The sequence below is a fragment of the Callithrix jacchus genome, chromosome 9 (genome assembly GCF_049354715.1).
Source record: "Callithrix jacchus isolate 240 chromosome 9, calJac240_pri, whole genome shotgun sequence".
Classification (NCBI taxonomy): domain Eukaryota; kingdom Metazoa; phylum Chordata; class Mammalia; order Primates; family Cebidae; genus Callithrix; species Callithrix jacchus.
The window spans coordinates 126,456,786-126,473,264 of NC_133510.1; the positions used below are offsets into that span (position 1 = coordinate 126,456,786).

The 16,479-nt window shown below is 46.7% G+C and overlaps 1 protein-coding gene across 22 annotated transcripts in view; it reads right to left on the bottom strand.

Annotated features, from left to right (window-relative positions):
- Positions 1-12,938: 12,938 nt before the first annotated feature.
- Positions 12,939-16,479, bottom strand: part of SBNO1 (strawberry notch homolog 1) — an 81,218-nt gene continuing 77,677 nt past the window's right edge. For 18 of the 22 annotated variants that reach the window (XM_078337637.1, XM_054239068.2, XM_054239066.2 and 15 more), the window contains 3 exons: positions 13,618-13,737; positions 13,240-13,344; positions 13,007-13,076 (listed from right to left, as the gene is read on the bottom strand). In XM_078337637.1, the coding sequence (XP_078193763.1) occupies positions 13,022-13,076; positions 13,240-13,344; positions 13,618-13,737 (280 nt within the window). In that variant the 3' untranslated portion in view covers positions 13,007-13,021. Of the gene's footprint in view, positions 13,077-13,239; positions 13,345-13,617; positions 13,738-14,168; positions 14,215-15,860; positions 15,892-16,479 lie in introns of those variants that run through there. The other 4 variants (XM_054239067.2, XM_054239070.2, XM_054239071.2 and 1 more) reach the window with 4 other exon arrangements.

Consider the following 16,479-nt stretch of genomic DNA (forward strand, 5'->3'; position numbering starts at 1 on the left):
TGAAGTCGGGAGTTCAAGACCAGCCTAACCAACATGGAGAAACCCTGCCTCTACTAAAAATCCAAAAAAAAGGGCCGGGCGCGGTGGCTCACACCTGTAATCCCAGCACTTTGGGAGGCCGAGGTAGGTGGATCACGAGGTCAAGAGATCCAGACCATCCTGGTCAACATGGTGAAACCCCATCTCTACTAAAAATACAAAAAATTAGCTGGGCACGGTGGCGCGTGCCTATAATCCCAGCTACTCAGGAGGCTGAGGCAGGAGAATTGCCTGAACCCAGGAGGCGGAGGTTGCGGTGAGCCAAGATTGCGCCATTGCACTCCAGCCTGGGTAACAAGAGCAAAATTCCGTCTCAAAAAAAAAAATAGCCAGGTGTGGTGGCGCATGCCTGTAATCCCAGCTATACAGGAGGCTGAGGCAGGAGAATCGATTGAACCCGGGAGGTGGAGGTTGTGGTGAGCCAAGATCACACCACTGCACTCCACCCTGGTGATAGAGAGAGGCCCCGTCTCAAAAAAAAAAAAAAAAAAGTTTCACCTCATGCCTATAATTCCAGCACTTTGGGAGGCCTAGGTGAGCGGATCACAAGGTCAGGAGTTCAAGACCAGCCTGGCCAACATAGTGAAACCCCCTCTCAACTAAAAATGCAAAAATTAGCTGGGTATGGTGGTGTATGCCTATAGTCCCAGCTATTTGGGAGGCTGAGGCAGGGAACTTGCTTGAACCCAGGAGGTGGAGGTTTCAGTGAGCCTAGATCGTGCCACTGTACTCTAGCCTGGACGAGAGAGTGAGCCTCTGTCTCAAAAAAAAAAAAAAAGGAATTGTTGCAGCCAGGCTCCATGGCTCACTCCTGTAATCCCAGCACTATGGAGGGCCAAGGCAGGCAGATCACTTGAGCCCAGGGGTTCAAGACCAGCATGAGCAACATAGAAAGACCCCCATCTCTACTAAAAATACAAAAATTAGCTGGGGCATAGAGACACGCCGTGGTCACAGCTACTCCGGAAGGTGGAGGATCACTGGACCCCAGGAAGCAGAGGTTTCACTGAGCCATGATGGCACCACTGCTCCAGCCTGGGTGACAGAGCAAAACTGTGTCTTGAAAAAAAAAAAAGAGTTTTCATTGTTTATTCTAATAGAGATATTGTTCAATTAGCATAAAATTCACCATTTAAAAGTATACAGGCCAGGCGCGGTGGCTCAAGCCTGTAATCCCAGCACTTTGGGAGGCTGAGGCGGGTGGATGACGAGGTCAAGAGATCGAGACCATCCTGGTCAACATGGTGAAACCCCATCTCTACTAAAAATACAAAAAATTAGCTGGGCATGGCGGCACATGCCTGTAATCCCAGCTACTCAGGAGGCTGAGGAGGGAGAATTGCCTGAACCCAGGAGGTAGAGGTTGCGGTGAGCGGAGATCGTGCCATTGCACTCCAGCCTGGGTAACAAAAGCGAAACTCCGTCTCAAAAAAAATATATATATATATACAACTCAGGCTGGCACAGTGGTGACTCATACCTGTAATTTCAGCACTTTGGGAGGCCAAGGTGGGCAGATCTCTTGAGCCCAGGAGTTTGAGACCAATCTGGGAAACATAACAAGACAATATCTCTATTAAAAATACAAAAATTATCCAGAAGTGGAGGATAACTATAGTTCCAACTCCTCAGGAGGCTGAGGTGGGAGGATCACCCTAACCTCAGGGAGGCTGAGGCTGCAGTGAGGCAAGATTGGGGCGCTGCACTCTAGCCTGGGTGACAGAGTGAGACTTTGTCCCTCCACCCTGAAAAAAGTATACAATTCAGTGATTTTTAGTATAGTTACAGAGGTATAAAACTATCACCACTATCTAATTCTAGAACATTTTCATCACCCCATTTTATTTTATTTATTTTTGAGATGGTGTCTTGCTCTTGTTGCCCAGGCTGGAGTGCAGTGGCACAATCTCAGCTCACTGCAACCTCCACCTCCCAGGTTCAAGTGATTCACCTGTCTCAACCTCCTCAGTAGCTGGGATTATAGGTGCCCACCACCACAACTGGCTAATGTTTGTATTTTTAGTAGAGGCAGGGTTTTGCCATGTTGGCAAGTCTCAAACTCCTGACCTTAGGTGATCCGCCCACCTCAGCCTCCCAACATGCTGGGATTGAAGGCGTAAGCCACTGCACTCGGCCCACCCCATTTTATTTATTTATTTATTTAGAGATGGAGTTTCGCTCTGTCGCCCAGGCTAGAGTACAGTGGCACAATCTCAGCTCACTGCACCTGCCTGCCAGGTTGAAGCAACTCTCCTGCCTCAGTCTCCTGAGTAGCTGGAATAATAGGCGCCTCACACCATTCCCAGATAATTTTTGTATTTTTAGTAGAAATGGAGTTTCACCATGTTGCCCAGGCTGATCTCAAACTCCTGGCCTTAAACAATCTACCCACCTTGGCCTCCCAAAGTGCTGGGATTATAGGTGTGAACCACTGTGCCCAGCCTATTTTTATTTTTATTTTTTTGAGATTGAGTCTTGCTCTGTGGCCCAGGCTGGAGTGGAAAGGTGCAATCTCTCAGAGCAACCTCCACCTCGAGGGTTCAAGCAATTCTCCTGCCTCGGCCTCGTGAGTAGCTGAGATTACAAGAGGGCACCACCACACCCAGCTAATTTTTGTATTTTTAGTAGAGACAGGGTTTCACTATGTTGGTCAGGCTGGTCTCAAACTCCTGACCTCATGATCTGCCCGCCTCATCCTCTACTAAGAATACAGGCTGGAGAATTGCGCAGGTGCAGTTGTGCCTTGGGTCGCCTAGATGTCCTTCCCAAAGTATAAACATATCTTTGGAAACCCGGCGGGCACAAGTCGAGCGGTTGGCCACTAGAGCCCGGCTGAAACGAGAGTACCTGCTTCAGTACAACAACCCCAACTGCAGAGGACCTGTCGAAAATCCTGCCTTGGTTCATTGGACCCATGCAAGAACAACAAATGTCTATCCTAATTTCAGACTCACTCCTAAAAACTCACTCATGGGAGCTGTGTTTGGATTTGGCACCTCATCTGGTATTATATTTTGAAAACTGACAAGGATAGGAAAGAAAAACTTATCTGGGAAGGAAAATTGGATCGAATATTTAGACTCTCATATTAAATCTCGCAATGATGACTATATGCATTCCTGCCTAAATAAAACATCCATTAATCATTAAAAAAAAGAAAAAAAAAAAAAAAGGCCGGGCGTGGTGGCTCAAGCCTGTAATCCCAGCTACTTGGGAGGCAGAGGCAGGAGAATCACTTGAACCTGGGAGGCGGAGGTTGCAGTGAGCCAAGATCTCACCACTGCACTCCAGCCTGGGCGACAAAGCAAGACTCTGTCTCATAAATAAATAAATAAATAAATAAAAATAAACTCCAAACCCAGTAGTAGTCACTTCTCATTCTCTCCAGCTTTAGGCAACTACTAATTTACGTGGATTTCCTATTCAGGACATTGAATGGAAATACGAGGATATGCTGCATCGTCCTGTGTCTGGCTTCTTCCACTTGGCATACGTGTTTCAAGGTCATGCGCGCTGTAGCAGGTAGCACTGCAGCGATGCTTTCCTCTGAACACTATTCCATCATACGAATGTACTGCACTTGCTTTATCCACTAATCAGTTGGTTTACATTTGAGTTGTTTCTGCTTTTTGGCTATGATGGCTATGATGAAGAATGCTGCCATAGTCATTTGTGTACAAGCTTTTGTGAGAATGTTTTCACTTCCTTTGGGTTTATACTCAGGAATGGAGTTGGTGAGTCAAATAATGACTCTTTTTTCACTTTTTGAGGAACTGCCAAACTGCTTTCCATAGTAACTGCAACTGCACGCATTTTTTTTTTTTTTTTTTTTAAGATGGAGTCTCCCTCTGTCACCAGGCTGGAAAACAGTGGCATGATCTCAGCTCACTGCAACCTCCGCTTCCTGGGTTTAAGCAATTCTCCTGCCTCAGCCTTCATAGTAGCTGGGACCACAGGCGTGCACCACCAAGGCCCAGCTAATTTTTTTTGTATTTTTAGTAGAAACCTGGTTTCATTATGCTGGCCAGGCTGGTTTCAAACTCCTGACCTCATAATCTTCCCGCCTCAGCCTCCCAAAGTGCTGGGATTATAGGCATGAGCCACCTACCCGGTATCACCCATTTTATTTAAAAAGTTTTATAGGCTGGGCACGGTGGCTCATGCCTATAATCCCAGCACTTTGGGAGGCCGAGGAGGGTGGATCACGAGGTCAAGAGATCGAGACCATTCTAGTCAACATGGTAAAACCCCGTCTCTACTAAAAATATAAAAATTAGCTGGGCATGGTGGTGCATGCCTGTAGTCCCAGCTACTCCGGAGGCTGAGGCAGGAGAATTGCTTGAACCCAGGAGGCAGAGGTTTTGGTGAGCCGAGATCTTGCCATTGCACTCCAATCTGGGTAACGACAGTGAAACTCCGTCTCAAAAAAAAAGAGTTTTATAGTTTTTGTTCTTACATTTAGGTCTTTGATCCATTTTTTTTTCTTTTTCTTTTTAATTTTTGAGACTAAGTCTCACTCTGTCGCCCAAGCTGGAGTGCAATGGCACGATCTTGGCTCACTGCAACCTCTGCATCCAGGGTTCAAACAATTCTCCTGCCTCAGCCTCCCAAGTAACTGGGATTACAGGTGCCCGCCACCATACCCAGCTAATTTTTTTTATTATTATTTTTAGTAAAGACAGGGTTTCACCATGTTAGCCAGGCTGGTCTGGAACTCCTGACCTCAGGTGATCCACCCACCTCGGCCTCCCAAAGTGCTGGGATTACAGGTGTGAGCCACCACACCTGGCTTTTTTTTTTTTTTTTTAAAAGACACAGTCTTACCCTGTTGCCCAGGCTGGAATGCAATGGCTTGATCTTGGCTCACTGAAACCTCTGCCTGCTGAATTCAAGAAATTCTCCCACCTCAGCCTCTTGAGTAGCTGGGATTACAGGCACCCACAGTCATGCCCAGCTAATTTTTTTTTTTTTTTTTTTTTTTTTGAGACAGAGTCTCAGTCTGTCACCAGGCTGGAGTACAGTGGCATGATCTTGGCTCACTGCAACCTCCATCTTCTGGGTTCAAGCAATTCTCCTGCCTTAGCCTCCTGAGTAGCTAGGACTATAGGCATGTACCACCATGCCCAGCTAATTTTTAAATTTTTAGTAGAGACAGGGTTTCACCATATTGGCTAGGATAGTCTTGATCTCCTGACCTCATGATCTGCCTGCCTTGGCCTCCCAAAGTGCTGGGATTACAGGCATGAGCCACCACAGCGCCCAGCCTAGTTTTTGTATTTTTGTAGAGATAGGGTTTTACCATGTTGGCCAGGCTGGTCTTGAACTCCTGACCTCAGGTGATCTGCCCGCCTCAGCCTCCCAAAGCATTTTTAGTTAATTTTTGTATAACGTTCAAGATGGATCTGAACTCTTTCTTTACATGTGGATATCCAGTTCTCTCAGCACATTTTGTTTAAAAAACTATTCCTTCACTGAATTGTCTTGACGCCCTTGTTGGAAATCAGTTGATGTGTATTTCAGCCTCTGAACTGATTTCCAACAATACAGTGACAGTGTATTTCCAGCCTCTCGATTCCATCCCACTTGTCAACTTGTTTATCCTTTGTTGTTGTTGAACTTACTTATCCTTGTACCAGTACCATGCTGCCTCGATTTCTGTAGCTTTATAGTAAGTTTTGAAATTGGGAAGTATGACTTCCAACTTTGTTCTTTTTTTTTTTTTTTTGAGACGGAGTTTCGCTCTTGTTACCCAGGCTGGAGTGCAATGGCGCGATCTCGGCTCACCGCAACCTCCGCCTCCTGGGTTCAGGCAATTCTCCCGCCTCAGCCTCCTGAGTAGCTGGGATTACAGGCATGCGCCACCATGCCCAGCTAATTTTTTGTATTTTTAGTAGAGACGGGGTTTCACCATGTTGACCAGGATGGTCTCGATCTCTTGACCTCGTGATCCACCCGCCTCGGCCTCCCAAAGTGCTGGGATTACAGGCTTGAGCCACCACGTCCGGCCCGCAACTTTGTTCTTTTTCGAGACTGTTTTTGGCTATTTTGGGTTACTTGCGTTTATTTCCATATGAGTTTTAGGATCAGTTTATCCCTGTCTAAAAAAAAAAAAAACAATTGGAATTTTGATGAGCTTGTATTGAATCTGTGTGTTTATTTAGGGAGTATTGCTATTTTAATTGCAATTTTGTCTTCTAATCCATGAATACAGGATCTCCTTTCATAATTTTAGGTCTTATTTAATTTTTTTAACTTCAACAATGTTCTATAGTTTTCAGCATACTGCCTTTATTTTTTGTTTATTTCTAAATATTTCATTATTTTGGATGCTATTGTAAATAGAAGTTTTGTTTTTGTTTTTTTGAGATCGAGTCTCACTCATTCACCCAGGCTGGAGTGCAATGGCGAGAGCTCGGTTCACTGCAACCCCTGCTTCCCGATTCAAGCGATTCTCCTGCCTCAGCCTCCTGAGTAGCACACACCATCACACCCAGCTAATTTTTAGATTTTTAGTAAAGACAGGTTTTCACTATGTTGGCTAGGATGCTCTCGATCTCTTGACCTCGTGATCTGCCCACCTTGGCTTCCCAAAGTGCTGGGATTACAGGCGTGAGCAATGGCAAGTGGCCTTTTACTTTTTCCCCTTTTTTTTTTTTTTTTTTTTTTTTGAAACAGTGCCTCGCCCTGTCGCCCAGACTGGGGTGCAATGGCATGATCTAGGCTCACTGCAACCTCTGCCTCCTGGGAAGTGATTCTCCTGCCTCAGCCTCCCGAGTAGCCGGGATTACAGGCACCCACCACCTCTCCCGATAACTTTTTCTATTTTTAGTAGAGGCAGGGTTTCACCATGTTGGCCAGGCTGGTCTCTAACTCCTGGCCTCATGATCTGCCTGCCTTGGCCTCCCAAAGTGCTGGGATTACAGGTGTGAGCCACTGTGCCCGGCCAATTTGTTTTTTATTGTTCATTGCTAGTGTATAGAAATACAGCAGATTTTTGTATATTGATCTTGTCTCCTACAACTTTCCTGAACTCACTTGTTGGTTCTAACAGTTTGTGTGTTTGGATTTTTGGTGTTTTCAATATATAACATCACATCATCTGCAAATAGTTTACTTCTTTTTCAAATTAGGTATCTTTTATGTCTCTTTCTTGTCTAATTACTTGAACTAGAACCTCCAGTACAATAGTGAATAGAAGTGGGGAGAGGAGAGATCCTTGTCTTGTGCTTGATCCTAGGGGGAAAGATAACAGCTTTTCATCACTAAGTATGATGTTAGTTGTGGGCTTTCCATAGATTTCTTTAAGGAAGTTCCCTTCTGTGTTTTCTTAGACAGAGTCTCTGTTGCCAGGCTGGAATGTAGTGTGGCATAGTCTCAGCTCACTGCAACCTCCACCTCCTGGGTTCAAGCAATTCTGCCTCTGCCTCCCAAGTAGCTGAGATTACAGGTGCCCACCACCAAGCCTGGATAATTTTTTGGTATTTTTAGTAGAGATGGGGTTTCACTATGTTGGCTGCGCTGGTCTCGAACTCCTGACCGCAAGTGATCTGCCTGCCTCAGCCTCCCAAAGTGCTGGGATTACAGGCATGAGCCACCATGCCCAGCTCTGGAAGTTCCCTTATATTCCTAGTTTGTTGATTTTTTTTTTTTTTTTTTGAGACAGCGTTTCGCTCTTGTTACCCAGGCTGGAGTGCAATGGCGCGATCTCAGCTCACCACAACCTCCCCCTCCTGGGTTCAGGCAATTCTCCTGCCTCAGCCTCCTGAGTAGCTGGGATTACAGGCACGCGCCACCATGCCCAGCTAATTTTTTGTATTTTTAATAGAGACGGGGTTTCACCACGTTGGCCAGGATGGTCTCGATCTCTTGACCTTGTGATCCACCTGCTTCGGCCTCCCAAAGTGCTGGGATTACAGGTGTGAGCCACCGCGCCCAACTCTGGAAGTTCCCTTCTATTCCTAGTTTGTTGAATATTTTGAATATGTAAGGTTGTTGGACTTTGTCAAAAGGTTTTCTTTTTTGAGACAAAGTCTCACTCTCTCGTCCAGTGGCGTGATCTCGGCTCACTGCAACATCTGCTTCCCAGGTTCAAGCAATTCTCCTGCCCCAGCCTCCCAAGTAGCTGGAATTACAGGTATGCAACACTATACCCAGCTAACTGTTGTATTTTTAGGAGAGACCAGGTTTCACCATGTTTGCCAGGCTAGGCTTGAACTACTGACCTCAGGTGATCCACCCGCCTTGGCTTCTCAAAGTGCTGGGATTACAGGCGTGAGCCATCATGAGCACTGACAGTCAAATCCTTTTTCCTTTTTTTTTTAAGATGGAGTTTTGCTCTTGTTGCCCACGAGTGCAACAGCGCAATCTTGGCTCACTGCAACCTCCACCTCCCAGGTTCAAGCGATTCTCCTACTTCAGCTTCCCAAGGAGCTGGGATTACAGGCGTGTGTGACCACACCCAGCTAACTTTGTATTTTTAGTAGAGACAAGGTTTCTCCATGTTGGTGAGGCTGGTCTCAAGCTCCCGACCTCAGGTGATCCGCCCGCCTCGGCTTCCCAAAGTGCTGGGGTTACAGGCCCATCCTCCTTTTTCTAGGGTCTCGCTCTGTTGCTCAGGCTTGAAAGCAGTGGCACAATCTTGGCTCACTGTAGCTTCTGCCTCACAGGTTCAAGCCATTCTGGTATCTCAGCCTCTAGAGTGGCTGGGACTACTAGCGTGCTCCACCATGCCCGGCTAATTTTTGTAATTTTAGTAGAGATGGGATTCTACCATGTTGCCCAGGCAGATCTTGAATTCCTGGGCTCAAGCAATTTTCCAGCCTCCGCCTCCCAAAGTGATGGGATAACAGACGTGAGCCACTGTGCCTGGCCTAGAGTTGTTCTTGACTGGTTCAATGGCTATTTCACAGAGTGGTTTACCAGGGAGGGAGCAAGCAGGTCAGTGGCGAGAGAAGGAAGCCCAGGGAATGAGGGTAGCATGAACATCAGGAAACACAAGCTTTAGTTCCAGATCTACCATAAACCTTACTTCTTTAGGCCTCAGAGAATTTGTCTGACCTCCTTAGGTCTTAGTTTCATCTGTAAGATCAGGGAGGCTTGATAGGCTGGATCACTAAGAATTCTCTCAACACTTCATGTCCTTAGAAGATAGGTAACGCATGTGCCATTTTCTCTAACAACACCAGCACTTGGCCAGGAGCAGTGGCTCACGCCTGACATCTCAGTACTTTGGGAGACTAAAGTGTATAAATCACTTAGGCTCAGGAGTTTTGGACCAGCCTGAGCAATGTGGCAAAACCCTGTCTCTACCAAAAACACAAAAATTAGCTGAGCATGCTGGCACATGCCTGTAATCCCAGCTACTCGGGAGAGTGAGGCGGGATGATCAGTTCGACCTGGGAGGTGGAGGTGGTAGTGGGCTGAGGTCACACCACTGCACTCCAGCATGGGCAACACATAAAACCCTGTGTCAGACAAACAAAAAAAGCCCAGGCCAGGCTTGATGGCTCACACAATTTCAGCACTTTGAGAGACTGAGGCAGGGGGATCACAAGGTCAGGAGTTCAAGACCAGCTTGGCCAGTATGGTGAAACCTGGCTCTACTAAAAATACAAAAATTTTCTGGGCGCAGTAGCACGTGCCTGTAATCCTAGCTACTTGGGAGGCTGAAGCAGGAGAATCGCTTGAACCTGGGAGGCAGAGGTTGCAGTGAGCGGAGATTGTGCCACTGCACTCCAGCCTGGGCAACAGAATGAGACTCAGGCTCCAAAAAAAAAAAGAGAGAAAGCCCTTAAATTATTCTGGAACTGATTCCAAGACTGAAGCAATCAGCTCCAATATGGGCTGTGCCTTCACCAGGGGGTGAGAAAGGTGACCCACAGGAGGGAACAGTAGAGATTCTATTTATGTGGGGTATACAGCGTCCATTTCAGGACAGTAGCCCACTATAGCTTATAAGTAAATTCATAAGCAATACTAGAGGTGGAGGTATGCCCTGGAAACTTTTTTTCTTTAGACAGTGTCCCTTGCTCTGTCACCTGGGCTGGAGTGCACGGCACTATCTCGGCTCACTGCAGCCTCTGCCTCCCTGGCTCAAAAAATCCTCCCACCCCCGCCTCTTGAGTAGCTGGGACTACAGGTGTGCACCACTACACCCAACTAATTTTTGCATTTTTGTAGAGATGGGCTCTTGCCATGTTGTCCGGGCTGGTCTTGAACTCCTGGGCTCGAGATCCTCCCACCTCGGCCTCCCAAAGTACTGAGATTATAAGCGTGAGCCACCACGCCCAGCCCAGAAATCTTTTTTTTTTTTTTTTTGAGATGGACTCTCGCTTTGTTGCCCAGGATGGAGTGCAGTGGCATGATTTCAGCTCACCACAACCTCTGTCTCTTGGGTTCAAGTGATTCTCCTGCCTCAGCCTCCTGAGTAGCTGTGATTACAGGCATTCACCACCATGCCTGGCTAATTTTGTATTTTTAGTAGAGACAAGTTTTCTCCATGTTGGTCAGGCTGGTCTCAAACTCCCAACCTCAGGTGATCCACCTACCTTGGCCGTCCAAAGTGCTGGGAGCCACTGTGCCTGACCCCCCCGCCTTTTTTTTTTTTTTTTTAGATGGAGTCTAGCTCTGTTGCCCAAGCTGGAGTACAGTGGCGCAATCTTGGCTCACTGCAACTTCTGCCTCCCAGATTCAAGTGATTCTCCTGCCTCAGCCTCCCAAGTAGCTGGGACTACAGGCATGCTCCACTATGTCCACCTAATCTTTATTTATTTATTTTGTTTATTTATTTATTTCTGAGATGGAGTCTTGCTCTTGTTGCCCAGGCTGGAATGCAATGGCGTGCTCTCAGCTCATGGCAACCTCCGCCTCCCGGGTTCAAGCGATTCTTCTGCCTCAGCCTCTTAGGTCGCTGGGATTACAGGTGTGTGCCACTATGCCCGGCTAATTTTTGTATTTTTAAGTAGAGACGGGGCTTCACCATGATGGCCGGCTGGTCTCAAGCCTCTGACCTCATGATCCACCCACCTCAGCCTCTCAAAGTGCTGGGATTACAGGTATGGGCCACTGTACCTGGTCCAGAAATCTTCTATATCTGGAATATGTGACCAAAAAGGTTTGAAGACCACTGATGTAAGAATCTAGTCATAAGCCGGGTGTGGTGGCTCACACCTGTAATCCCAGCACTTTGGGCAGATGAAGTGTGTGGATCATGAAGTCAGTAGTTCAAGACCTGACCAAGATAGTGAAACCCCATCTCTGCAAAAAATACAAAAATTAGTCAGGCATGGTGGCATATGCCTGTAGTCCCAGCTACTCAGGTTGAGGCAGGAAAACTGCTTGAACCTGGGAGGCGGAGGTTGCAGTGAGCCAAGATCACACCACTGTACTCCAGCCTGGGTGACAGAATGAGAATCTGTCTCAAAAAAAAAAAAAAAAAAACAACTAGTCATGTAGGTGGCCAGACCCATCATCTGACAGCCTAAAAAGCTGTGGATGAAGCATTATGACTAAGACCTCACAGTTACTGATTCCCATGTGGTTTGTGTACTTGGAACATACACCCATCCCTTTTATCAACATGGGCTATGATCAGGGGTCTACGCCTGTAAAAAAAAAAAAAAGGTATTTGGGTGCGGTGGCTCACGCCTGTAATCCCAGCACTTTGGGAGGCTGAGGCAGGCAGATCATGAGGTCAGGAGATCAAGACCATCCTGGCCAACATGGTGAAACCCACCTCTACTAAAAATACAAAAAAATTATCTGGGCGTGGTGGCGCATGCCTGTATTCCCAGCTACTCAGGAGGCTGAGGCAGGAGAATTGCTTGAACCCAGGAGGCAGAGATTGCGGTGAGTTGAGATTGAGCCACTGCACTACAGCCTGGTGGTAGTACGAGACTCCATCTCAAAAAAAAAAAAAAAAAAAGAAAGAGACCAGTCTTTCTAAAGAAATGCTTTTGGCTGGGCATGGTGGCTCACGCCTATAATCCTAGCACTTTGGGAGGCTGAGGTGGGTGGATCACCTAAGGTCAGGAGTTCAAAACCACCCTGACTGAGGTGAAACCCCGTCTCTACTAAAAAAAAAAAAAAAAAAATTCTTATTTTTTGTTTTTACATCCTGAGCTCACAAGATCCTCCTACCTCAGCCTCCTGAGTAGCTGGGACCACAAGTGTAAGCCACCATGCCCGTTTTTATTTTTTGTATTGATAGGGGGTCTTCCTATGTTGCCCAGGCTGGTCTTGAACTCCTGGTCTCAAGCAATCCATCCGCCTTGGCCTCCCAGTGTTGGGATTATAGGCATGAGCCACCATTTCCAGCCCTAATTATTAGTTTTCTTTCTGCCATTATTTTTGTTTTTAGACCAGGAGCTGGCAAGCCTTTTACATAAAGGGTTGGAACGCAAGTATTAATACTTCAGGCTTTGTAGGCCATATAGGCTCTGTAACTATGCAACAGTACTGTCGTAGCTCTAACGCTGCCAGAGACAATACATAAGAGAATGGGCATGGCTGTGTTCCAATAAAACTTTATTTATGGACACTAAAATTTGAATTTCACGCATTTGTCACGTTAAAAAATATTCTTTTTATTTTTTCCAACCACTTAAAAATGTTCTCAAAACCTTTCTCAGCTTGCAAAGCCAATGAAAAGCAGGTGGTGGCTGGACGTAACCCACAGGCCATAGTTTGCCAATCCGTTTTAGTCCACACAAGTTTCTTTCTTTTTTTAAGACGGAGTCTTGCTCTTGTTGCTCAGGCTGGAGTGCAGTGGTGTGTTCTCAGCTCACTGCAACCTTCACCCTCTGGTTTCAAGCAATTCTTCTGCCTCCGCCTCCCGAGTAGCTGAGATTACAGGCGCCTGCCACCACACCCAGCTAATTTTTTGTATTTTTCGTAGAGACAGGGTTTCAGCTTGTTGGCCAGGCTGGTCATGAACTCATGTCCTCAGGTGATCCGCCCGCCTCAGCCTCCCAAAGTGCTGGGATTACAGGCGTGAGCCACCACGCCCCGCCACAAGTTTGTTTCTTAAGCCTGTTTCCCTATAGGCAGGGGAAAAAAATAGGACATTTGAGGACGTAATAAACCTATCTTCATATCAATACTGCCAAATAAGACATATACAAAAAAAGTACAAACTGTGGGAACAGAAAGCTAAACCGAAATCCAGCATCAATGCAGGAATTTAGAGCTTTGCTAAGTTACCTGTATCTAGCAGAGGAGATGAAAGACTGCAGGGACCTCTCGTTCCTAAGACTAGGAGGCATCTTCACAGAACACCTGACTTTCAGCTTCCTGCTGTTGAGCTTCCTACAACCACATGGTGGTGGTTTCTCCAGTCATTAAAGGCTTGCACATCGATCTTTGTGAAAACTGATCTTACCCAAAACCAAAGGTGAGCAACGTAAGTTCAAGCATTTTTTGTGACTCCTAAGAATTTACACTGGCTGGGTGCAGTAGCTCAGGCTGAGGCCAGAGGTTCGCTTGAGCCCAGGAGTTCAAGACCAGCCTGGGTAACACAGCAAGACCCCATCCTAGAAATCTTTTAATACAAAAACATTAGCCAGGCATGGGGGTGTGTACCTGTAGTCCCAACTACTCGAGAGGCTGAGAGGCAGGACGATCTCTTGGGGCCAGGAGGTCAAGGTTGTAGTAAGCCATGATTGTGCCACTGTACTCCGGCCTGGGCAACAGAGTAAGACCCTGTTGCAAAAAAAGAAAAAAAAAATTGCTCTCTAAAGTTTCCCAAGAAGGGACACTGAAGAAATGGAGAAACATTCCTTGGAAAGGGGCCAGGGGCAGGGTGGCAGGAGCAGAAAGAAAAACAATTTTCACTGTGTATTCTCACCTGCCTGTTGTCTTCTGTCATGTGCTGGTAGGTACAGGAAATGGTCAATCAAAAAAGTAACATAACCTGGGTGTGGTGCTAACACCTGTAATCCCAGTACTTTGGGAGGCTGAGGCAGGTGGGATCACCTGAGGTCGGGAGTTCAAGGCCAGCCTGACCAATATAGTGAAACCCCATTTCTGCTAAAAAATACAAACATTAGCTGGGCATGGTGGCAGGCACCTGTAGTGTAGGAGGTTGAGGCAGGAGAATCGCTTGAACCTGGGAGGCAGAGGTTGCAGTGAGCTGAGATCGCACCACTTCATTCCAGCCTGAGTGACAAGAGTGAAACTCTGTCTCAAAAAAAAAAAAAAAGATGATGATGATTTGGACCCAATAATGTGGCACTTGCCTCTCTTAACCCAGTAAGGTACTTACCACCCAGAGTGGGCAGCTTTAGAGGATGAAGCCAACTTGCTGAGAATTGGACTCTAAAAATAAGCATTCTGCACATTTCTTTTAGCCTCTTCTCTCTCATAAAGGCCTCCACAGATGGCTTCTTTACATCATGCTCTCAAATGACTAGCTGATAAATATTCATACTTATGGAAATTGTATTGTACATACACCAAACCCCAGCCAGCTAATTGTATTGTACATACACCAAACCCCATTTGTATTTTCTGTATCTCGGGGGTGGTGCCCTTTGTTCATGAGGCTTGTTCTATGTAAAAACCACACATGCAAAAAAAAAAAAAACAAACCACACATGCACGTGTACACACACATACACAGGCGCACACACACACATCAGCTTTCTCCACTATGACTACTTTGCCTAGAGCAGTGATTCTCAACCAGGGTTGATTTTGCCTCTAGGAGACATTTGCTAATGTCCGGAGACATTTTGGGTTGTTACAAATGTGGGGATGATGTGTGCCCCTGTCATCTGTGGGTGGAAGCCAGGGGTGCTGCTCGACATCCCACAGTGCCCAGGGGACCCCCACAGGAAAGAATGACCCAGCCCAAATGTCAACAGAGCGCAGTCCCAGGCCAACCCAAGGTGAAGCAGAAACAGACCACAGAACAAAACCCTGAGGGAAGGTCAAAGCAGCCTGGAACAGCAAAACACAAGGGGGCCAATCCAGTTTGCTCTTTCTTTTTCCTCCCCTAAGACAGGTCTTTGTCACCCAGGCTGGAGTGCAGCGGGTAAAAATGAGTCACTGCAGCCTCCACCTTCCCAGCTCAGGCAATCTTCCTGCCCCTCAGCCTCCCAAGTAGCTGGGACTACAACAAGCACATGGCACCATGCCTGGCTAATTTTTTTCTATTTTCTGTAGAAGCAGGGTTTCACCATGTTGGCCAGGCTGGGCTCAAACTCCTGGCCTCAAGTGATCCCCCCTCCTTGGCCTCCCAAAGTGCTGGGATTACAGGTGTGAGCCACTGCACATGGCCTTTTTGAGATGAAGTCTCACTGATGCCAGGCTGGAGTGCAGTGCCGTGATCTTGACTCACTGCAACCTCTGCCTCCGGATTCAAGCAATTCTCCTGCCTCAGCCTCCCAAGTAGCTGGGACTACAGGAACATGCCACCACACCCAGCTAAATTTCTGTATTTTTAGTAGAGGTTTCACCATATTGGCCAGGCTGGTCTTGGACTCCTGACCTCATGATCCGCCCACCTTGGTCTCCCAAAGTGTTGGGATTATAGGCGTGAGCCACCTGGACTGGCCATTATTTCTTATTCAAATTAATACCCAGCAGGGTGCAGTGGTTTACACCTGTAGTCCCATCACTTTGGGAGGCCAAGGCGGGCAAATCACCTCAGGTCAGGAGTTTTGAGACTAGCCTGGCCAACATGGTGAAACCCCGTCTCTACTAAAAATACAGAAAGTTAGTGGGAGAGATGGCGGGTACCTGTAATCCCAGCTACTTGGGAGGGTGAGGCAGAAGAATCACTTGAACCCGGGATGCAGAGATGGCAGTGAGCTGAGATCACACCACTGCACTCCAGCCTAGGCAATAGTGACTCTGTTTCAAAAAACAAAACAAAAACAAGTTAGTACCCAATTTATTATTTACCTACTTCAGCCTCCTGAGTAGCTAGGATTACAGGCGCCTGCTGTCTCCCCCAGCTAACTTTTTTCTATTTTTAGTAGAGACGGGATTTCACCATGTTGGCCAGGCTGGTCCTGAACTCCTAACCTCAGGTGATCTGCCTGCCTGGGCCTCCCAAAGTGCTGGGATTACAGGAGTCAGCCACTGCGCCTAGCCAATACCCAATTTACTAAGGTTATAAATTTAAAAACCTGTTTTTCAGTTTTCAAGCTCAACACATAAATATTTGGTCAAATTGTAGTTAAAACACTCACTTTTCACTTGGTCCTCCATCCTCAACTATTTCATATATTTGGGAGGTTAAATCCCCCCTAAACATTAACACTATTAATACCCTTATGTACATTAGGCTACAAACTGAATATGATTCTCCCAGTATTCCTTTTAGTCTTTTTTTTTTTTTCTGAGATGGAGTCTTGCTCTAGAACACAGGCTAGATAGAGTGCAATGGAGCGATCTCAGCTTACTGCAACCTCCACCTCCTGGGTTCAAGTGATTCTC